Here is a 25,305-nt window from a genome sequence, read left to right as displayed (position 1 = left end):
AAAGGGGAGCCATCTAAAGGAATCCATATAACAAAATCAAGCACATATGACCTGTACGTGGACAGGTCCATAAGTGGAGGTGAGCGCAGTGGTGAACGGTGGTGGAAAACACTATGTATGTGTAGCACCCTCCTAGTTTAGGTAGAGGGAGTTAGACTCTAATGGTTAGACAGGGGCTATGCAGCAGCCCAGGATAAATAACCAGAGAGCGGTCAAATTGTGGTCAGGGCTGAGAGGCTCTGCAGGTCAACCTCTCTGGAATTTCCCTCTGCTCAAGGGCTGTAGGGGGAAAGCCCTAGAGGCAGTGGGTAGATCTGAGGAGTGGCTGGTTGCACTTTTGAGGGATTCTAGCCAATTCCCAACAAGTGATTGGCAAGGAGCTGGACACTCTTAAAAGTGTTGGAGCCTACTCAGTGGCAGAAGAGTGGGAGGGAGAGTTTGGGTGGAAGATGTGAGGCTGAAAGACGGAGGCTGTGAGGAGGCCCAGTGGGATGGGGCCTACCTGTAGGCCTGGAGCTGAAATGGAGAAAAGCTCAGAGCTCACCGATCCCCTGAGAGAGGACCACCTGTATGGCAGGGAAGCAGCGGCCCAGCTGATAGGCCTGGTAGCAGCCATCAACCCACAAGCGGTACAGGAGAGGATCCGAGTGAGTACACCTACACCCCCTGGGCAGATAGGGGAAGGAGCACTCTGGTGGAAAGCCAGGTTAGCCACCTACCAATGACTGTTCAACTCCTAAAGTGGCAGGAACTGGATCCCCTGTTCAGAGATACCTCCAGATTGCTGGGTAAAGAGGAGAACTTCATCTAGGTTCTGGGGTGGTACACTAAGGAGACACTGGCTAACTCTCCAACAGACTGTGCTACAGATACGGTTTGTAAATAGTTCCAGGAAGTTGTCCTCAGTTCATCTTAAACAACAAAACCAAAGCTCGAGGACTGATTTCTGACTCTGGATGCAAGCTTTTGTGAAGATGTGTGGCTGTACAGTACTGTAGGGGGACCCAAATCTTCTAGTGACTCCTAAGGGGGTAGTGCTACACATAATCTGGATTGAGCACAGGAGGTGTATCACAAATATTGAAGATCACATATATATTGATTGTCACCATAAGACTGACAATATATTTGAGGACATTTTTTTCAGTTTTACCTTTTATTTTTATCCATACGGACACTGTAGAAATGGTATATGCTTATAAGAAATTGTTGATAATGATTTATGTCATTACACTTTTCTGTGAGCTGATATACTGTATATTGTTATATACATGTGTAACGGCAAATGCTGGGTGCAATAACTAAAAGCAAGTCATATACACGCACACAATCAACATGTAGTCATACAGGTACTTTTAATCAGCATTTACACCATTACATATCCTACGCATGTGAAAGACCCTCTACCCAATGAATACCTGCCCTGGCACATCATAGCATTCACCTGGCACTCCAAGAAATAACAGAATCCAACTGCAATATTCTTGTACTGTGAAAACCTCCACTTTTATTATCACACGACACATAGGACAATATATCTTATAGTTATCACAATCTGCAAAATAACACACACCAATAAAAATGTGAGCATTACAGCATGAAATAGACACATCATTTGACAGCGTCACAGCATAGAATTAATATATTACCAAAGCTATGTCAAAGCGGGAAGGAACAAATCCCATTGGAACCATACTTCACAGGGGGTCATGAGGAAGCCATAAGCACGACCAATTGATGAGCCCATATAGCCTTGGCAAGAATCCCAGCGTTTTCTGGCCACTAGGGGGCTTCATATTGGTCTTGCTTGGACTCCCGGCTTTTAAACCTTTTTTTCTGGAAACTTTCCAATAGTGGGTGGGCGCCACACCATAAGAGGAGCTAGCAGAAAGGTTCTGCGAGGATAACAGAGTCGCGCTCAGCCACCATATTGATTCCACATCGGTATCTGAAAAGTCACACTTTTGCTTCAGTTTAGCTTCTTATATACCCTAAACTTCTTCTCATCTACTCTGCTTGAGGTGATTGTAGCCGTATTAGTGTATTTGCGACAGGAACAATTGAGTACTGTCCATGATACTTTTTGTATTTGCACTAACATACAATTTGAGGACAAGCTTTCGGGGAATGACCCTTCTTCAGGTCTAAGCAGTACTCAAAGCAGTAAACTGTACTGCTTAGACCTGAAGAAGGGGACATTCCCCGAAAGCTTGTCTTCAAAATTGTATGTTAGTGCAAATAAAAAAAGTATCACGGACAGTACTCAATTGCTCCTGTCTCATCTACTCAAAACTTCTTCTCATCTACCCTAAACTTAAAGATTTCTAACATCTCAAGCAAGTAGACGTCTTTAAATAGGTTCTTATCTTCTAATGTGACATTACTAGATGTCATAAACACATTCAATTCCATAAACATGTTTTTATCTTACTCTAAGCAGAATATCTTGTGACTCTGTTTCTTTAGCCTAGAGAAATTACATCAGTCACTTTTCATGCTCCTGACATTTGGGCAACAATGCTTTATTGTGAAAATTACCCAAGAAACATAGGGTCCAAGGCCAACACATTTCATAGGCATTACAACATGGGATTTGGATTGAGAGCACATATTGAGGGAGGGACAGCATCACCTTTTTAGTTTATCTATTCTAGTCAAGTTTACTGATGCACTGGGGGCAGTCTGTCTCTTCTAGCCTTCTGTGGATACATCTTCTGATTTTGTTAGTTTGATTCTATGCCTAGCCTGTTTGTTTGGGAGGCAGGAGTGTGCCCAAAAAAAAGTTGGCCTAGGGGGGCACAGAGTATCAATCTGCCACGGTTCAGTATTAGTGCAGAATACAATGTATAGGAAATAGGACCGTAGAGTTGATACTAAATGATGCCAAACAGGCTTTTCTGGAAAACGGTTAAATATTACATTTTATTGTGTTGGAGGATATATCTGACCATTTACAACAAGCAATTTTAATAAACGTTTGCTTATCTGTTTCTCTTGCAGCCTCCTGGCTTTACTTTGGTCTCATATTCTCACAGTCATCTCCAACCTATGTGCACAAATTACAGCCTTTCCACGGTATTATCAAAGACTCCATGCTGCACTCAAGGTGACCTTCTAAGATTGTTAAAACATCTGGCAAATGTGTTTATTTCATTAGTGTATAGTATCAGGATCTTAGCTTCACCCTTAAAGTGCTACTAAACCCACAGCATTACATCAGTCTGTATATGCGTAAAGCATGCTTGTTATACTCACTGTGGAACCTAAGGGGTTAATCCTCTGCATTGTGTAAAAATGCAGTTTGATCCTTCCTTCTCTGCCCCCCCTCTTGTTGAAATTACCACATGATACAGACTTTATCCGTAGTCACATGCACATGCTCAGTTTGGTGTGTATTTCTAGAGTTTTTTTTTTCTTGGGAGAGTGCATGTGATCAGCACAGGGCTAATCAGCACTGTCCAGACAGAGGGTCAGGACTTTCATATCCTCCTAGAGCAGAAAGAAAACTCCTCCTATAAGTGTTAACCAGTGCTCTGCTGAAGTCACAAGACTGCTCTAACTGCTGATGAGAAAAGGTATTTAGCAGTTTATATTTACTAAAATAATTGCATTTCCATGTTTTGTGTACCGTGGGAGACCGGATATAGTGAATGCAGGGTCCAGGATTTAGTATCATTTTAACTCCCCTTCCTACCAAGCATCTCTTTAACAGGTTCCTTATGTTGGGGGGTGGGAAGGATCAGCTGATCACATGACCACTGTGATTGGCTGTCACAGTTGTCTTTGACAGCTTGACCATTTTGCTGAGAGCATGCATTGTGCAGCACTCAAAATAGAAAGCTCTACCGCCCATGGACGCATATATGCAGTGCATGGGCATTAAAACCCACCCTCCTTGCTGCCACAGATATGCATTATGTGGGTGACCAGAAGTTAAAAGCACAAGACAGACAGCAGAGCATACTAAAGTTGGCCATATTCTGCACAAATTTAGGCCTGTTCCTGAGGAACCGGATGAAATTTGCTACTTGGTTTACATCCCTCAATTGAAGAAATGTAGGAAATTGGGTGGAAAATTGTAGGCAGAAAAGTGGTGGCAACCACTCAAATATAGCCCCTATTCAGGTTTTTTGACAGCCAGCAGCACCAGCTGTCAAAATACAAGAGGCTCAGTGGGACATTTGTCCATCTGCACTGTGTAGCTTGCATGGAGGTATCTGTTTTTTCATTCAGCCTGCACTCTGAACTAATAGTATATTATTATATTAATATTTTTTTTTTAATTGGCATAAGAGACAGTACTTACATTCACTGCAAATGTCCCTTGTGCTGCTGGCAGTCACTGTAATCTTCCGGTGCTATGGGGGTTAATACAGCTGCTGGACCTTGCACAGGCATTCATCAAGAGCACTGACTATGCCCACCCTTTCCAACCCCTTCTCCTTTCACTGAAGCTGTACTATAGCGTCCATCAATGAAAAGCGCTCTATTAATAGAGGATGGGGGCAGGTGAAGGAAAAGTACCCCTCGCCTATTCAAAGATTGATAGTACAGACTCTCTGAATAGAGGTGGGGGCAGAAATAGTGGACAACCTTGATGGGTGCCTATGACAGGTCCAGCCAACTGTATGAATCCCACCCGCAGCACCAGAAGATTACAGGTTTTTGGGCAGAGGGCTTTCAATTTTGCTAGGAGAGCAGCCAGCAGCACAAGGGACACTTCACATTGAATGAAAGTTAGGGGAAATCCTCTGCATGCAAGGGGAAGACCTTATGCACACAGGTGGGCATGTTTCGGCTCCCCGGAGAGACAGCTGTAGTGTACAGCTGCAAATGTAATGAATGGTTGTAAGCTAGCTGTACACGGGTATGTACCCTGCTTATGTAAACTTGTGTATGTGCAAAAATTCTAGGTGCAACCAGAACCAGCGTGCCCTTTAGAAGATTTCCCTGCTATTCCTGTTCTGGCGACAATTCTAAATTCCGTCCCAGTGACACTGGTCACCAAGACAAAAAGAGAGGGTGACTTCCTTAGCCAGGACACAGTCATCAATAAAAAACTTTACAGAAGTTCTAGTTTACCCTACTTAAAAAGCTATGTTTTTGGATACAGTGTAAATAATTCAAGATTTGTGATGCACGCATAATTCTTCTTTTCCACGTCCGATGAATTAAACCAGAGCCTTATAGTGGCCATACACACTTTGATCGATGTACGCTTTGTTCAAAACAATTGAATCCTCAAGCAATGAAATAGTCCTAACTTCCCTTCTGATCTAATTAGGAATCAGTTTTTGGTCAGAATTTAGTCAAACTGAGTTAAGGCGAGGGTGTAATATTCCCGATCATTTTGCATGAATTGGCCGATACTTTGTTCATTAACGCAATCAAATTTCAATCCATCAGATTACATGATGGAAACAAAGATAAAACAAATAATTTACAATCGTGAGTTATGAGCGTATCTTAAATATTGATCAAAATACACTTCCCTGTACAAGGCATATCAAATGGGTTGTCAACTATAGATTGTCTATCCCTATGGGAAGAGATCAGTTGGAAAATAAATGTAGTATTTATTGAAACATGTATGGCCACCATTAGCTTGATTTGGTAGGGAGTTATCATCTTTAAATTGTATGTAAGCCCTAAGAATGAACTTATTTTATTTGATTAATTAGGTTTAGTAGTTTAGCAAAAGACAGCGGGCAGGGCTGACACCACCCATTCAGCAATCTATATTCTATACAAACTGGGTCTGTTCATGGTTTTAATCCCAAAAAAGTAGGCATTTCTTTATTCTCCATTTCATGTGCTACAAGGTAGAAACAGTATGGAAGTAGACACGATAACAGACAGCAGTTTCTTTGGACAATTTCTTTTCCATACGGCTATTTTATTTGCTTAACAGTAGGATGGAGGAAATTCCACAGTACAATTGTCCGTGCTAAAAATGGCAACTGTACCTGGACACACAACATTTCCTTAGGGTATTAATAACAAATATATCTTGTGAAAACAATAGCAGAATGTTCCAAAGCACATTCCCACAGTGTCTATACAGTACTACCTGTGATTTGTCAGTTTTAAAAGTTACACAGTGGCCTGCAACTAGATTTTTTTAAAAACAAATTTTACTTTCAGCTTGATAGTAATTTTACAGTAATATCTAGATAAGCAGTGTTCTTTTAGAGCAGACCTTTCACTATTTACGGCACTTATGGCCATTCCTTTCCCCTTCTCTACTGTATAATTGTGAAGAATGTTCATGTTTTGTAACCTGTGTATAGTTTATTTTTGCCCCTCCATCAGCCCACTTTTTTATGTCTTGCCTGGGCAACAGTGGCCTACCTTCAGCCGCCCTCAGCCTCCTGGGGTATTCACATCACATACTGTATCCCACGTGGCTGCAGGTTGGTATAGTTGTCCATTGTAGATTTCCGAACAAACATTTATACAAAAATTCTCTTTAGTACATTTGACTTGATGAATGTGGTTTGAAAAAATGCTTGATTTTAATATTGGATTTTGAGTGACTGGACTTTCTGAAACGTAAACCCCACTACTGTTAGAAATTAATTTGTTAGAGAAAAATTTTACATCCTGCGCCTTTGAATTTTTTCATCACTGTGGACAAAAACGCATGTTGATTTGATCCCACTAGCAATTAGAAAAATCAAAGGAAAGTTTCTTAAAATGACCTTTTTCAAATAAAATTCTACTGTGTTGATGTCTGCATGCTATATATTAATTTTATTTTTTTTGTTCTCAGTTTTTTGAGTATGTACTTAAGAAATACAGATTTAACTTCTATTGAATGAGTGCGCTTAGAAAATTGGTGCTGATGCCTGCCATCCCAACCATGGCTCTTTTGTCCATGTTCATGTAATACCAGACACAGACAGAAGACCCAGAGCAGTGAGCTCCTATCACATACCTTATACACACATCTTAACTGCTACGAACCACTCTGAGTGGGGCTAAGTTACTGCTGCTTTGTTAGCCAACCACCTTTTAAATTCAGAACTCAGAGGTAAGGCATCTGCTAGACTCTTTGCCAGAAGCAACCTGTACCCCTCAGAAATTGGCAGTCACATAATTAGATATGCCTACCTTGCCCTCTAGAATGAGCAGTAGGACACCCCACATTCTAGCCTCCTTTCATCAGGACTGCATGTGCATGTGTGTGCACCCTAGTTCTAGGAGCCAGAAAACTCCCGTAAATGAACTTACAGCTCTTGGCTATAATTTAGAAATCAGTATGCAAAACAATTTATGTACATATATACAGGGCTTTTCTTCTCAGAGAATAGGTGCAGGAACTCGACCATGCCCCCTCTTCCCGTCAAACCGCACCAAATGGTGGGTGTGGCCAAACTGGAGTGTGAGGGTTTAAAAGGGGTATTAAATAAGAGTAGTGTGTTACATACAGTAACACAGGGTAGAGTTCAGGGTTGCACCATACAGAGTGCAGAGTTCAGGACTGTACTATGTACAGACTGCAGAGCTCAGGAGTGCACTATGTACAGAGTGCAGGGTTCATGGGTGCGCTGCACACAAAGTGAAGGACTCCGGGGTGTATTAAGCACAGAGTGCGGGGTTCAGCAGTGCACTATGTACAGAGCGCAGGATTCAGTGGTGTGCTACATACAGGGTTCAGGGTGCACCATGTACAGAGTACAGGGGTCAAGCTGCACTGTGTACAGAGTGCAGGGTTCAGGGGTTCGCTACATGCAGGGATCAGGAGTGCACTACATACAGGGTGCAGGGATTAGGGGTGTGCTATGTACAGAGTGCAGGGATCAGGAGTGCGCTATGTATAGGGTTCAGGGGTACACCACATACAGGGTTCAGCTCTCTTTTATAGCCCCTTACCTCTGCATCCCCCATCCACATCTCATTTAAATCCCTTCTCAGCTCTGACCTCTGCACCACTCCCCCTATCCGACAACTTACACACCCCCCTCACTGTCCTCATCTTCCCCCTAGTGCACTAGCACCTGCATCTCCCTTGTCCACTCTGTGGGTGTGGGGCAGAAAGGATCTGTGGAGCCACTGAGAGGGGCAAGCTGTCCTTGTAAGCACAGAAGTCAGGCATGTGTGTTTACAAGTGCCAGTAGTAAACAAGGAACAGAGGGTGAGAACCAGAGGTCGTGAAACTGAGCTCCACCAAGTTCCTGCTGAAAAAAAATAAAAATAAATGATATATAATATATATACACACACACACGATTTGTCTTTCATTTCTATTGTAAAGCTTCAGATATACTTTAAATTCCAATTAAAATGTATGTAAGGCCAAAACCTTTTTTTTGAAAGTGATATGCAATGCTTTTGCACAAAGCAGCCCTGATCTTCCTCTTCTGGGGTCCACCGATGCACCTGGCCCCTCCTCTTCAGCGGGTGCCCCCATAGATAGCTGCTTTCCATGGGGGCACCCGTGCTAACTCACTCCTGAGCCGCACTTGCTGCGTACATTGACACAAAGCGGGTGTCTCGGCCCCACCCCACCCCCCTCCACTCCCATGTCACAGCTATCAATCTGCCCAATAAAGAGGGAGACAGGGGCTAGAACTGCAGCTCTCAAGCACATCGCTGGATCAGATCTGTAAGAGAAAGGGGGGCTGGGAGGGAGCTCCAAGCACAGAAGGTTTTTCACCTTAATGCACAGATGGCATTAAAGTGAAAACTTTAAGGTTTTAGAACCACTTTACGTTTTGAATATGGTAAAGGATGGTTACAACCCCCATCAGGTTTTTTGTGTGCTGTGTTTTTGGAGACATCCCTTTATTTCCTGTCCCAAAGACACAACAGAAAATAAATAAATTGCTCCCTATTGGAAGATATCTGTTCTTGTGACAGCTTGAAATTTTTCAATTTTTCCATCACTGCCTTTAGCAGAAACAGAGGTCACTAGTAAGGATAATCTTGGGTTCAGCTGTGGGTTCTACCTGAACCCATGTTTGGCCGAACCCGGAAGGCAGCTGTCAGTGCTGGGCCAATGAACTTTGAGTGGGGGATTCCCTTTCCTGTAGTTTTACGTACACAAATGGATTGGGATGTTTGTCACATCATTGACTTAATATGGGCATATGGTTATGCTAAGTCAATGTCATTGACCTATTATAGCACATCCTTGCCCTTTTGGGTATGGCGAAGTTGGGGAGCAAGGAATCCCCTGCCTGAAACTCATTGGCCCGCCACCAACAGTTGTCTTCTGGTTTCTTTTGAATCCTGATTTGGACTAACCCAGACTTATGCCTAGTCGCCAGGACAAACAGGAGATTTTCCTCATCCATATAAAAACGTAGCAGGAGATTTAATACATCTATACTGTACCTAAAGCTAAATAAAAAGTTTTGGCTTTACATACACTTTATACAATCAGTTATAACAGCAGACTTGTTTCCAAACTATGTATCAGTTATATGGTGTGAATCATAATCTAGAAAAGTGTACTGTGTATAAGTACTATACTGTACTATACAGTATATTCATGAAAATTGATGTACTGTGGTTTGTATTATTCAGAATTTAGAATCGTGTTTCCATGCGGGAGGTTGTGGACTGTCCATGGAGATTCTCCACAGTGCTACTTTCATTGTAAGTACAGCAAAGTTACATTACTACCTAGCTGATGTATTAGGCATTTTAGTATAAGGAATACACTGACTGAACTACTTCCATAACATCCCATTATATACTGTTTAGGTAAAGCTGGCCATACACCCAGTAGATTTTTGAACAAATTTTGTACAAATATTCATAGGAACTGATGAATGTCGTTCAAAATTATATCAGCATTTTCTTTGCTTTTAACATTCGATTTTAGAAGGTATTTAATTTTCTAAATAAGAACCATATTCACTGTCAGAAATTTGTTCAAGAAAAAATTTCCATCCTGCTTCTTGGAATTTTCTCATCACAATGAATAAAAATGAACATTGACTTCTCACTAATGTTTAGAAAATCAAATGAACATTCCTAACACAAAATATCTCAAACACAATTCTGAGTGAATGGACAGCTTTACACATGATTTTATTTAAAGTAGAACTATAGGCAAAACTTTTTGTTTAGTGTTGGATAGAGCAAGGGAGGGTTATATCCCCTGTCAGATTTTTTTGTCTCCATCTGTGTGCCATTGCGATTTCCCTTCACTTCCTGTCCCATAGCCAAACAGGAAGTGAGAGGAAATCCCAAGTTAAGGGAATTCCTTGGAGCCCCCCAGGTCACTAGAACTAGTTTTCCCATTGGAAGATATACCCTCTATTACTTTTCTGGGGACAAACCAAAATTTGGGATTTTCTTTTACTTTCACTTTCAATAATAATGGTAAACAGGACAAGTACTGTAGAGAGGGTGAATTCTCCATAACCGCTTCTGCACCGCCCTATAGCAGAAATACAGGGTGGCACGGGTGCACAAACACACACACACATATATGATTTAGCATCTCCAGGTATGGGGTGTGCGTGCCCTACCCACACCGCTATTTGCGGCCTCGGCTGTCAATCACCGGGTCCCAGCCGGTGATTCCCCGCCGACACCTGGTGATCTCCGAGGATTTCCGACAGGGGAGAGACCTGTATATAAGCAATACAGTTCTCTCCCCTGTCATCTCCCGCACACTGCTTTGTATGGCTTTGCATTGCAGAGCCATACAAAGCAATGTGCTTACTGTGAAACAGACACACAGCCCACAGTTAACTCTTTGATCACCCCAGATGTTAACCCCTTCCTGCGCAGTGCCATATATTAGCACTGATCACTGTATTGGTGTCACTGGGGATGTCAGTGACACCAAGTAAGTTCCCCCCAGTGTCAGAATGCCTGCCTGCTATAAGTCGCTCATCACTGTCATTACAACTAAAAAAAAATAAAAAATTCCAGTATATATACTGCCGTTTGTAAACACTATAACTTTCACATAAACCAATTAATTTACACATATCGGGATTTTTTTTTTTTTAGCAAAGACATGTAGCAGAATACATGACTAGAGCACCAGAGATAGGTCATCCAAATTCCCCCCTTACTATACTTAAATAAAAACCATGACACCAATTTTGGAGTAAATGGCCAACATGGCCTTTTATTAACAAACATTTTTAACACCAACCATTCCTTATAACAGAAACATACAAAGTTGTTGTTGGTCTTCGAAGGCACCCCACCAAAATGATCTGAAATGCACCTGCGGACAACCATATTACACAAAGGCCTCCAGCCGCAACCAACCAGCTCGGAGACAACCATACCGTCCGCAGTGCAGCACCACCACCTTCCAGTTAAACCTTGGTTAACTGGAATGTCCCCGGGCACACCATACCACCGATGGGTCCCACACCATTATCTGTACCTCCAAGATAAGAACCGCCTCCAAGACCAACAACCGCCACAGCACGCTGGGTAAGCCCTTACCCATGCGTGCCCCACCACAAACGAACAGCTCTCTGAACTCCGTCCTGCAAACCCAGAGCCCATAAATCCGTGCCAACGGCATTGAGATGAACCCCATCACTCCGCAGATACCGCCAAGTATCAACCTCCAACTCAAAGTGCCGGACCACCAACCCCCCATTCCGAACAAAGAAGCGCCCCACCTCCTTGTTGACCTTGATCCGAGCCTTATTGAGCCGCTCCACCGACCGCGCCAAACGCCAAGAGGTGCGGGCTACCATGTCCGACCACACCAACACCATGTCGGGATAATCCCGACGCAATTGAAGAAAATCCAGCTTAACATCCCGCACCAGCTCCCGCATGGACCGAACCCCCAGATCGTTACCACCCGCATGAAGCACCAAAACATCCGGCGGTCTATCCAGGCATGCAAAACGCCGCACCTCAGGTACCACACGACCCCACAACATCCCCGGCACACCTATCCATCGGACACAAGCCGCTTGCCTAGCCAATCCCAGCTGCCGGCCATTAGGCCGCACATCCGCCCGCCGAGCCCCCCAAAAAACGTAGGAGTGCCCCAGGATCCAGACCAGGCAAACTGCTCCATCTGAAATAAAAGAACAAAAACTACCACAAGAACCAACAACATCACAGAGACAGGACAAACTCCCCCAGCCCCAGCAACCCAAAGAACCCGGAAACCACCCTTAGTCCCCCAGCAGATGCGGGCGAACGTACAGGCGAAATCTCTGCGAATCCCACCTACCAATCCGTTTTACCGCCTCATCCGACAAACCCCACCGGGCGGCCTCAGTAGCAGCCCCAATCCGAAACGAGTGTGAAGCATACAAAGACGCATCCAAACCAACATCCCGTAAACATTTCCGAAAAACCGACACAAATTGAAAACGAGTTAACGGGGACCCATCAGCATGCATCAAAAAGGACCCCTGCCCCACCGGACGCCGGGACAAAAATTCTCGAACCGCATGCACCGGGCACACTAGTGATCCTGGAAGGGCAAGAAACCGAACCCGCGCACCCCGACCCCAGCGGTCCGTCTTAGACCGACGGATGAACACCTCCACCCAGTCGCCCAAGCACACAACATCATCCACCAACAACCCCCCAAGCACCGATTTGGATGGACTAACAAGCTCCCCAATACGCAACGCCCCAAAGAAGGCCACCGCAAAAGCCGCCCTAAACGAGCCCACTTCAAAGTTCGAAGAACAAACAAACCGCAAATGTGTAAATAAAGATCCTAACAACTCGAAGGACACCGGGCGACGAGAATCCCTACTGCGATGAGCCCTACGGTAACCCCGAATAGCCTGACGTACCCAGAAATCTTTGGTAAAATCCCGACACCCTTGTAACTTAAAAAAGAAGGCCAAACCAGCCAACCGCCGATCCACCGCCGCAGCAGACACCCCCCGCTCCAAATTCCTCGCCAAATAGTACAGCAATGCCACACGCACCTCCGGCCCCCAGGGATCAATATCGACCTGTTGTAACAGGTCCAGCCACTCCCGCCAAACCGTCGAGTACGCAGACCATGTCGCCTCACTCACCGACTGCCGGATCCAGCCGGATACGACCCCAAGGCAATCTCCCACAGCCAGTCGGGACAAGGAACCCCACGGTGCTCCGCAGCCGGCGCCAACTCCCGGAATTTGTCCCACTGAAAACGAGACAAAGCGTCAGCCAAAGTGTTGTCCACCCCAGGGAGATGCACCGCATGGATAAAAACATTCAGCTGCAGGCAACGCAACACTAAATGGCGAAGCAGGCCAACCACCGGCCGCGAGGCAGCCAACACCCGGTTGATGACCTGAACCACCCCCAAATTGTCGCAATTAAAACGAACCTTCTGATTCCGAAAATCTGCACCCCAAACCTCAACCGCCAAGACCACCGGAAAAAGTTCCAACAGAACCAGGTTACGAAGGAAACCCGCCGCCACCCAGGAAGGAGGCCACGGAGCCGCACTCCACCGTCCCTGAAAAAAGGCCCCATAACCCCCGGAAGCCGCCACATCCGTGAACAAGTCCAAGTCAAAATTGCTGACCGGGCCAGACATCCACAAAGCCCGTCCGTTAAACGAAGTCAAAAAAGTGTGCCAAATCCGCAAATCCTCCCGATGCTCCCTAGTCAAACGAATAAAATGTAAAGGGGAAGTAATCCCTGCCGTCGCCGCCGCCAACCGGCGGCAAAACACCCGACCCATTGGCAGGATGCGACAAGCGAAGTTCAGTTTACCCAACAACGACTGTAAGGCCCGCAGTTGAATTTTTTGCTTGCCGAGCATACCACCAATTTCCCCTTGCAGGGCCAAAAGCTTGTCCCCAGGCAGCCGGCAATCCATTGCATCAGAGTCCAAAACGATACCCAGGAAAGTAATGACCGAAGCCGGGCCCTCCGTCTTGTCCAAAGCCAGCGGAATCCCAAAACGTTCAGCAACGTGCTGCAAAGTGGCCAGCAAAACGGCGCACACTCTGGAAGCTGGCGGACCCACGCAAAGAAAATCATCCAAATAGTGGATGACAGAATTGACCCCGGAAACATCCCGCACCACCCACTCCACGAACGAACTGAACTGCTCAAACAAAGCGCAAGATATGGAACACCCCATGGGAAGGCACTTATCAACGTAAAACGAGCCCTCCCAATGACAACCCAAGAAACGAAAACTGTCCGGATGTACCGGCAACAATCGAAACGCGGACTCAACATCCGATTTCGCCATAAGCGAACCACGCCCATAACGACGAACCCAGAAAACCGCCGCGTCAAACGACGTGTAAGACACTGAACAGGACTGCGGATCGATAGCGTCATTCACCGACCCCCCTTTAGGAAAAGACAGGTGATGAATTAACCGAAACGAATTTGGCTCCTTCTTGGGCACCACCCCCAAGGGGGAAACCACCAGATCCGAAAACGGGGCGCAAGAAAATAGGCCGCCCATACGACCTAACCCCACTTCTTTTCGCAACTTAACCGAAACAACCTCCGCATGCCGCAAGGCCGACCGCAAGTTCCGAGCCAAGGGGGGAACGGAAGTCAAAGTGCACGGGATGTGGAAACCCTCCGAAAAACCTGCCGCCAGCAGCACAGCGGCTGCCCGATCAGGATATCTATCTAGGAAAGGCTGCATCCTTTCCACCCTTACTGGTGTCGTCCCTCTTACCCGCATGCTCGCCGAAAGGGCCTCTGCCCCGCTTGAAACAGCGCGACAACGGATGGGAGCCGCCGCAACCGGAACACTCATGCTTAAAACGGCAGGACCCTCCGAAACGACAAGCGCTTTCCTGGAACTGCCAACAGAAGCCCCTACGCTTTGAGGCCGATTGTCCGGGGGAGAATGAACCACCGGCCCCCCCCTGAAAAAACGGACCAGGAGGCCTCGCTGGAGTCATGAGGCGCATCCAAAGGCCAATGTCCTTATGGTCCCAACGCAATGAAGGGCGAACAGCCCGCCGCTGCCGAAACTGCTCATCATACCGAAGCCACGCAGTCCCACCGTAAACCCTGTGAGCCTCGCTAATGGCGTCAAGGTAACAAAAAAGCGCCGAGCAATGCTCAGGAGCCTTCTCCCCAATAACACTGGCCATGATTGCAAACGCCTGCATCCAATTTGCAAAAGTACGCGGGATAAAGCGAAAACGCCGCTTCTCCGCTTCCTCCCGCCTGCCCTCGTCAACCCGCAACCCCTCCAAAGGAAAACGCTCCAACGGCAAGAGCGTGAAGATCTCCACATACTCCCCGCTCCAAATCCGCTCCCGAACCTCCAATGGCAAGTGCGCACCTAAAGGGCCCTCGAAGCACACGTATACCTCGCACTTGGCCGAATCCGCCAAGCCGACCGCTCCGGACACCCCCGCACCCCCATCCAAAGCCGTGGAACCCAAAGCATCAGATTCCGCCGCAACCACCGCAGGCCCAGAACCAGAGGGAGGAGAAACCCCCGATCTCCGCACGGCCCCCCCGTCCTGCACTCGGACTTGTAAACCGTCCCCACCAGCCGGCGGGAGCCACGCCGCAGCAGGCCCAGGGACCCCACTACCGCCCCGCTCAAGGCGCTGCAACAAGGTACGCAAACCTGAAATCAAATCGCAGAGCCCCCCCCCGCGACCCGAATCGGGAACGCCGACCTCCCGCACCGCCGAGGCCCCGCCCCCCAACAGGTCCCCTAGCGCTGAAGAAAAAGAAAAAGGTAACTCACCAGGCTGCCCAGGAGACGTCCCATCAGCCGCGCGACCCACGTCCAGCGATGCCGAGCGGCCAGCTGTCGCCCCCGCATCGGGTTCCGACAGCTCGCCCTCCGATCTCACGTCCTCCCCTCGACGGCCGGATGGCCTCCCAGTCCCAGGAGCCACGGATACTCGAGCGCTGTGCCCCTGCTGGCTCCGCCTCCCGGCACCAGCCACGCCCATCGACGTCCCTGGGGTCCGACCAGACACGCCCCCGGCAGCACTTTCATCCAGCCTGTGGCACTTCGGAGCCGCCGCTCCACGCTTCCCATGGGGCCTGCCGGCCGCAGCAGGGGACAGCCCGGCAGCCGCAGCGCTGCGTCTCCCTCGTCGGGCTCCCTGTCTGACAGGCACCTGGTCAGTGGAGGAGCCGGCGACATCCTGCTTCCTCAGCCACGCGGGCGGGGGGGAGGGGCTTCCTCCCCGCGAGACCCCGCCCGCCGAGCTCCGCCGTTGTCGGGGATTCCTCCCGGCCTCCCCGCGAGCAGAGGCAATGGAGCGCCCTGCCAGCGGGGCCGGAGGGTCCCGAACGGGGCTCCCAGTGTGGCGCTGAACTCTGGGGGAGGGGGAGCCCGGACTAAAGCGCTCCGGAGGCCGAGACCTCCGAGCACGTGGGCGCACCCGCCCCTCTCCCGCTGGTGATGAGGCCGGGTCCTGGGACAAGCCCGGGTCCTGCATGAAGGCAGACACCCGGCGCTGAGCTCTGGGGGAGGAGGAGCCCGGACTACAGCGCTCCGGAGGCCGAGACCCCCGAGCACGTGGGCGCACCCGCCCCTCTCCCTCTGGTGATGAGCCCGGGCCCAGCGATAAGCCCGGGTCCAGGGACACGCCCGGGTCCTGCAGGAAGGCAGAGACCCGGCTCTGCAGCCAGTCCATCCCATGAGAGGCTGCCACCTCACGCAGCTGGGCCACCAAGCCATCCATGACAGCCCCCTAAAGACCGCAACGAGACCCCCAGGGAAAAAGGCCCTAACAATATGCTGGCGTTGGGAGAGAATGAATCTCACTCACCAACGTCCAGGTCCGAAATGATGCCCCCCCCCCCGGGACACCCCACCCTAAGGTGCGGCAGAGCCCACCCACGCTCTCTCTCCACCAACCAGCACACCCATCTATACTTTTCCACACCCCCCTGGCACATCATTAACCCTTTCTTATTCTCCTTCCCACTCTAAGCCTAGTCATGCCTGCCCTGCGCTAATTTTCCTTTCCTTTTTTCGCTACGGGCATTACTTTTTGGCCTAAATTTATGATGAAATTTGATTTTTTAAAAATTTTTTTACTGGATATGTTTAAAGCAAAAAGTCAAAAATATAGTTTTTTTCCTCAAAATTGTCGGTCTTATTTTTGTTTTTATAGTGGAAAAAATTTAAATCACACAGGCGATCAAATACCACCAAAAGAAAGCTCTATTCGTGGGGAAAGAAAGGACATAAATTTCATTTGGGTGAAGCATTGCATGACTACGCAATTGTCAGTTAAAATAATGCAGAGCTGTATCGCAAAAAATGGCCTGGTCAGGAAGGGGGGAAAAACCTCTGCAGGGCAAGTGGTAACGGGGGGCACAGCAATAAAAAATGACAAGCATGCTAATCCCTCTGCACTCTATCCAAAACTAAAAAAAAGTTTTGCCTTTAGTTATACCTTAACATTTGTCAAGATAGCCAAGGATCCTATTTAATCTGTATTACTAGCCAAAACATTTTTGTTTGTTAATGTGGGGGGTCAGTTTAAACCAATGTCAGTCCTCCTGCCTGGGACATTTTCGAGAGTTTTGCCCCTTATTTACTGTTCAGGTGACAGCATTGTCATTGTGGAAGGAAGTCAGAGGAAATCTCTGATGGGAATACAGACAGGAAAAAAATAACACTAACCAGGATTCTTTAACTTTCCCACTCTTACTAATAAGGGTGTTTTTATTGCCAGCGTTTCCCTGTTAGAAAGGTTTCACTTAATTTCCTATACCAGTGACAGAGTTCTCACTGAGACAGGAAGTGAGATAAAATCTCCAATATTGGGCAGCATACAGCAGTAAAACCAATTTCTTATGTGGGCCTTTTTTGCCTGCCAAAGGATTTGTATTTTTCCAGTCCTGAGATTTACACTGCTCTGCACACTGAACAGTTCTGTCTGGCAGGACTGAAAACTTAACTTTTCTCTCCTGCAGTTAAAGTGATTGTAAGCCTTTACATATACTCATTGAAGTGACTAGCCTCAGGTGATATACAGGTGGTACACAGGGATTAAACAAATCCTCCTACATAAGTTGTACCTGTTTATCTGTAGCCCTCTCTCCACCTCTGTTCAAAGTCCAGAATTTATACAGCTTGTCTGAGCTTCCAGAAAGCAGGGGGCAGGGAGCTAAAGTTACACTCTGCAGAGCTCAATGAGAGCTGATTGGAGGGAAGGAACCCCCCTCCTCCTTCACACAGTACACAGGAAGAGAGCTGAGGCTGTCAATCCCAGGCTGTGTGCTGGAGCTCCTTCCCCTGTCACCTTTCTTCTCTGTGTCAGAAGTGACTCATTCAGATAGCAGATGAACAAAGCAGCAGACAAAAATCACACTTGGTGCTCTGGATTAAGTACATTCTTATGGAGGGATATGCTTTGCTCATATTTTATGTCTGAGGTTTACAACCGCTTTACGTAACACTTACAGGTCCTGTCCCTCCCCCAACCTGTAACTGGACATGCAAAGGAGAAGCAGCAGTCTGTTAAGCTCATCCCTCGGTTACTCTGCTCTCACCAACCACCAACATGTGCCATGTGAACACATTTGTATACTGCATATCTGATGGCTTCCCGTCCTGACCCTCCCTCTCCTTCTGAGTGCAGTTGTATGAAGAAATTTGCAACTACTTGCATTTAAACAAAACACTTCAACTCTATGGTGTAGCTGGATTCATTATTCTACCTTGGAATCCCTTAATCTCCTCCTTTGACTTCTTTATACCATTCCACTATTTGGACCCCCACTATGGATACTTCCCCTGCAGATGATTACAGGAAACCTCCGTGCTTACTCTTCATTAGGACACTATTGCTCAATAGTATTCTCTTGGATGGGTTTGTTTCATCCCCCCTCCTCTTGTCAGGTTTGTCACACTGATAACAGATGGCCCAACATAGTAGCCCAAACTTCTCTATACTTTCTTATCTCTTCTTCTTTTTCTTCCTCTTTCTCTTTTCTCCCTTTTTCTTGGTTCTCCCCCTTCCCCCCACCCTTTATAAATTATATCCCTCTGGATTCCAGTGTGCACCATTACTGGGCTTACTGTACTCCACAACCTGCCCTCCCGGTACTCCGGGTAGACTTTACCTTTTGGTTTTCAGGTCCGAGCCTTTACCATTCATCGTCATTCCCCATGTCTATCATCTTACTGATTATCATCTTTTTGATCTACATTAGCTATGAACCTGAATATCTTTTAATATCTGTTATACTAGAACCCCTATTTCATGTATGTTATACTGGAACCCCGACCTGATACTTTTTTACCTTATGTTTTTTGGGGGGGATTTTCTATGTTCAACTTCAATGAACACATATTCAGCCTAAAAAAACACTTTAAAATCAAGATGGAGAGGTGGGGTGATGACATCCAGATCCTCACCTCATCCAGTCAGAGAATGCTGTGTTCTCATTGAAAAAAATACAAGTTGTTCTGTGACTGGCAACACCATGAAGTGAGCATCCCCCCGTGGTTACTCTGCAGAAGGGTAGCCACATGGCACAGGACTCAGAAGATTGCTGCTTTTAATGTAGTAGCAGTAATTACTACAGTGGCTTTCAGCTTCTGCAAGAATCGTTCAGGCATGAGATAGGCATACTTACACTGGTCCAAGCTGCACCAATGTAACTATGCCATAAAATCATGCCTAGAATTCAGCTTTAAAGTGATTGTAAACCCATAAACGTTTTTTAAAATAACAAAAATGTCATGCTTACCTGCTCTGTGCAATGGTTTTTGCACAGAGCAGCACCGATCCTCTGACACTGACATCACATGAAGGCATTTGATGACATCTCAGGAGGCATTCACTACTCTACAGCACAGAAAGAAGTATATGCTGCCACGTCATCAAGGGATCAAGTGAACGAACCAGAAAGTTATAGCCGGCTCCCAATAATGAAGAAAACAAAGATGGTAGATTGCAGGATGTGTGGCAGAAGATCAACAGGGGAGAAATGGACAACGCAGGAATCGCTAGGCATGTAAGTAGATTTTTCCTGGATAAACAAGCATCAAAGGTAAGTGGCATATGGGGAATAATTTTCATGGGCATGGGTGAAGGTCCACTTTAACTACAAAGACACCTGTCAACTCTTACGAATGTGGCTAAACTGACCATTTGGATGAAATTTCAATTGCATTTAAGCAACATAATTTGTTCTATTTGTATACCTTTCCACAGACCTTGGAACAGGACCTTGATCTTTGTTCCTGCAGTACTCGAAAACTAATTGAAAGGTATTACCAGAAGAAGATCCACCAGCAGGTAATACAACACCATATAAGTATAAACACCTTGTACAATAAGAGTTATATAACTAATATACTGTAATAATATACAGTGTCAGGGGCATTCTGTGAATGCATTCTGTGTCATACGTTGGGCCCCATTCCTCAAGACTATGTTACACAGGCTATGGATGCATACAAACTAGGTGCTTAGAAGCATGCATGCAACCAGAGACAGCAAGCCTGGAAGCTAACCATCTGTGTATAGGCTTTCTTCTTGCCCCTCTTCTATAAAGGACAGATTTGTGGAGTGCATGACTATTAGTTGTCCTGTGAACAGATTCTCCCACGAGAGCTGTGGATCTCTGCAGCTGTTCCAGAATTATTATGGGCCTCTTGGCAGCTTCTTTGATTAATGCTCTCCTTGCCCGGCCTGTTAGTTTAGGTGGATGGCCATGTCTTGGTAGGTTTGCAGTTGTGCCATACTCTTTCCATTTTCGGATTATGGATTGAACAGTGCTCCATGAGATGTTCAAAGCTTTGGATATTTTTTTATAACCTAACCCTGCTTTAAACTTCTCCACAACTTTATCTCTGATCTGTCGGGTGTGTTCCTTGGCCTTTATGATGTTGTTTGTCCACAAATGTTCCCTAACAAACCTCTGAGGGCTTCCAAGGACAGCTGTATTTATACTGAGATTAAATTACACATAGGTGGACTCTATTTACTAATTAGGTGACTTTTGAAGGCAATTGGTTCCACTAGATTTTAGTTAGGGGTATCAGAGTTAATGGGACTGAATACAAATGCAGGCCACACTTTTTATTTGTAAAAAAATTTGAAAACCATTTATCATTTTCTTTCCACTTCACAATTATGTGCCACCTTGTGTTGGTCTATCACATGAAATCGTAATAAAATACATTTACGTTTTGGATTGTAACATGACAAAATGTGGAAAATTCCAAGGGGTATGAGTACTTTTTCAAGGCACTGTATCCCATACATAGAAAACAGAATACAGGCACTGGAGTGTATTTTACCCTATGGGCTGACAGACAGCTTGGTGATGACAATTGTTCCACAGAGCAACAGAAAGAAAAGGTAACATTGAAAAGCCTGTAGTTATGTACAAGTCAATGAGAGAAACCACAATAATCAGAGAGGGGCAAGCATTTAACTCCTCAAAATGTTGAATACTTTCAGTGACTGGGAATGGAGATGTGGTGGCTTTGCAATAGATAGGCCACTGGAAAAGCAAGCATAACATGACTTCCATTAGTGATGGACTATTGAGTAAAAGTTGCCCTGTGCTGACAAGGTCACTTTAATGTGACTTGGGTCAGATGTCATTCTGATTGACATCCCAGTCTGTTCAGGAACAGATAGACATGGACACACACACACTCCCATAATATGCTCACATACACCACCTGGGCAGCAATGACTTCCACTGGAGAGCCCTAAATGAGTACAGACTGTTCCATTTGTGAGCAGAACCCTCCTGTCTCTAACTAGACTCCTCCTTTGGGCTACCTGTTCTGACCTATCAGGATTGCTTTCTCTTCCAAAACTAGCACTCTAATATCACTTACCATACTTACACTGTGACATCCAGTGCTCCTCTCATAATTAATAACATATATTTAAAGTGGAGTTCCAGCTGCAAAAAATAATAAAAGTCAGCAGCTACAAATTTTGTAGCTGCTGACTTTTAAAATACAGACACTTACCTGTCCCTCAGTTCAGCGGTGTCCTCACCACGGCTGGTTTCACTGGCCATCTTCTCTCCCATCTTCTCTCCCATCTTCTCTCTGCCATCTTCAGTGTGGGCACCCGGCTGTGACAGCTTGCGGCTTCACAGCCGGGTGCCCACTGCGCATGAGCGAGAAGAGCTGCGCTTTGTGAATGGCCCCGTAGTCTTCTGGGACCTGTCACATGTACCAGAAGTCTACAGGGAGAGAAGGGAAGAGGACAACATCCGCTTCTGATCGCCTAGGCGATCACAACGGAAGTGGGAGCGGGTGCCTGTCAAATTCGGGTACCCGCTCCCCAAAGGTGCCAATCCTTAATGGGGAGCGGGGGACAAAGGCTTAAAGTGGAACTTCCCCTATTGGGTGGAGCTCCGCTTTAATCTTCCTTCATGAATAACTTTTGATTCATTGTTTGCACTTCCTCAAGATGAAATCGACCACACCGAAATACCATATTAAAATTTGCAGTGTGCTATATGTTTCAACTGTTGCTTTTTTGCTATTCCTTTTTATTTAAGCACCATATGGACAGGATATCTGTTTTGGTACAGGCAAATGTGCATGCAATTGGTATTATCGGAGTCCTTTTTTTCTTGTTCCTCACCCAGGAACAAGAAAACAATATCATAGGTAGGAAATAATTAGTCAATGCCTGTGTGAAAACATCTAAAACAAAGATTTCAAAGCATAATAAAGCTTTCTTAAAGCAGAGGGTATCTGCATGCCTCACTTCAAACACTATCCTACAATGATTAAACCCTGTATTTTTCTTTTTGTGTGTTGGAATGAGATGCAGATACATTTGGGGAATTAAAGAGTGGCACAAGCATAAGACCTCTGCCACTCTTCAAATCCGTGAAAACAGAGCAGATGGTCAGGAGTCAGCAGCAGAGATGGCCAGATCTGCATGGCTACACTTAGAAACTGAGACCAGACTATATATAGTAAAGTAAATTTGTTAATAGTAAAACAAAAGACAACCATGCCACAGCACACAACAAACATGAAATACAAGAGACCCACAACCATATAACCGAAATACCTAACTAAAGTAACAGGAAACCTAATTTACAATATGTACAAAAATGGGAAAAAGGGTAAACTGGAGACGGCGGGGAACAAATGGGAAGAGGGAACCAAGGCTGGCATCAGGTACAAGGAGAGCAGAAAAATGGCAGTATGGTACAGGATGCAGGGCAAGAGCAAAATCAGGAGATGTAGGAAAAAACGGCACTTAATATCTGGCAGCAAGCAAAGCAAAATACTGAAGTGCAAAGTACTAGCAGAGGAAGACTAAAAACCCTCCCAGCAGCCAGCACCAGGTAGAAGCTGATTGCTAAAAACTGCTAGCTGCTCAGAGACACTTGCTGGTGAAGCAGAACTACAACCTCCTGCTCTGGGAAGCACATTGCTACCTGTGGCAGGCGCAGCACCCTTTGGTGCCTAGTGCGCTGTGCCATTAGAAAAATTATGCAATTGCTGTTTCTTTGTTTGATTAGACTGACTTTACTCTGTAATTCCTCCAATGCCACTCTATGGATGCAGTAGGTTTAAAGAGCACACCGAATACTTTAGTTAACTTCTTTAATAACTTCAATCTTCTTCATATAACACTGATTACAATGGCTTATTTCTTTCATATTACAATGGTTTAATTCGTATTACATTGGGTTGATTTGATAGCTTATCTCGATAGGTTCAATAGATTTGATAAATTTGTTCTGTATATTTCGATAGATTGATAAATTCACTTGGATTTATAAATTCGTTAGATTACTCTACAGTGACTTGATTCGTAAGTTCGTAAGTTCGGTGGAACTACAAGTAAAACACACACAACAGTTTTTAGACACAGATCTACCTGCACTGTTAAACAATAGAGGAACACACAAGTGCATTAAATACCTATTTGGCCTTCTCTACTTCCATGGAGCTTCTCTGGTTGGAACTTTGTCTGTTTCCTCCTCTGTCTGGTGAGCATGTGTCTCTAGAAAATCCTAGCAGGGAGTTTTACACAGGCATAAATGTGAAACTGGCTGTGATTGGTTAAGGCTCTGTACAGTATGAGGCTGTCTGTGATTGGCTCACCTTTAACTAACTCTTAAAGGCATATTTTCCTTTTCTGCTTCTGCTAACACAATGAATATATAAATGTCATATAACAATCAAAGACATAAATTACAGCAATGATTCTGCTTTTGGCTTTAACATATGCACATATATACTGTACTGAGGTTATTGGCAGGTTTGGTATACACATATATGTGAACCATATTAACAACCTAGGACTGGTCTTAGCTGGCCAGCTACACTACCAGCAGATGATCCAGGACCTGACACAGATCCTGAGCCTATTTAACAAAGTGAGCCTACGCCCCTTTTGTTAATTAGGTGCAATCCAATAACTAGTTTGTCACTTCTCACTCTGGAACAGAACATGACACATGTGGTACAAATAGATCACCTTAATTAATGTAGAGCGTGCCACTCATGCCAGTTTCCTGCACCATTTTAATGGCCAAGAAGCTTGTCTCCTTTCTGTTTTATGTATATTTGTGATGGAATATAAACATCCGGTTTAACATGCATTCAGTCCAAGGTTATGCAATAACTCTTTCTGAAAACCTTGTAATGATCACATTTTTGGGCCATATTTTACTGCATATTTCTCAGATAATGTTCTTACATATAGCATTGGTAGTCAAAGTGGCCAGAGTTAATAATATTTAGATTAGAATTAATTGGTTAATTGTAATACTCATTGACTTTTTGAACCTGCAGCAGGGAGCCTCCTCAGAGAAGTATGGTGCAGTCACAGTAAAGGCCAGTTACCAGCAATCGGAGCAAAAACTACGAGTAGAGATTCTAAATGCAGTGAATCTACTTCCTCTGGATTCAGATGGTAAGAGAATTTTTTTTGGGGTAGATTACTTATCAAAGAGGTACTTTAGATCAGAGCTTAAAATTTCAAGTCCTGAGCTACTAGCTAGGCCTTAAGAGTTACTCACCACCAGTTGCCCCACCCAACCCCTACCCTGCTATACCCCTAATTCTGCCCCTAAACGCGCCCTCGTAAATTATTTCATGAAGTGACACTGTTAAATATTACCCACATTACATCAGAGTCCCCAGAGTCCCCCCACATTACATCAGGGCCTCCAATGTCCCCCTAAACACTTCAAATACTACCTCACACTCCTTACCTTTCCTCACCACCCCCCCCCCCCCCCCCCCCGTTTACAGTCGCTTTCACATTTTTCACACCATGACGTCACCACACACTTGATCATCGTACCGCACCACCTGAGCCGAGCTCAGCCAATTACTAATCAGCTGGCTTCAGAACTGCGCATGCACAGTTCTGGAGCCAGCCAATTAGTAATCAGCTGAGCTCAGCTTGGAATCGTCTTGGCTTAGAGACC

The 25,305-nt window shown here is 45.7% G+C and overlaps 1 protein-coding gene across 2 annotated transcripts in view; it reads left to right on the top strand.

The window, feature by feature from the left end:
- UNC13D (unc-13 homolog D) overlaps positions 1–25,305 on the top strand; it is a 156,713-nt gene that overhangs the window by 116,143 nt on the left and 15,265 nt on the right. For both annotated transcript variants that reach the window (XM_089654907.1, XM_089654906.1), the window contains exons 27-30: positions 3,001–3,106; positions 9,532–9,603; positions 20,082–20,165; positions 24,665–24,785. In XM_089654907.1, the coding sequence (XP_089511033.1) occupies positions 3,001–3,106; positions 9,532–9,603; positions 20,082–20,165; positions 24,665–24,785 (383 nt within the window). The remainder of the gene's footprint in view (positions 1–3,000; positions 3,107–9,531; positions 9,604–20,081; positions 20,166–24,664; positions 24,786–25,305) is intronic.

This window comes from Staurois parvus, unplaced genomic scaffold, assembly GCF_062004578.1.
Source record: "Staurois parvus isolate SC_StPar_1 unplaced genomic scaffold, SC_StPar_1.0 ptg000813l, whole genome shotgun sequence".
Taxonomy (NCBI): Eukaryota; Metazoa; Chordata; class Amphibia; order Anura; family Ranidae; genus Staurois; species Staurois parvus.
Note: the sequence above shows the minus strand (reverse complement) of the source record. Positions and strands in the feature narration are given on the sequence as shown.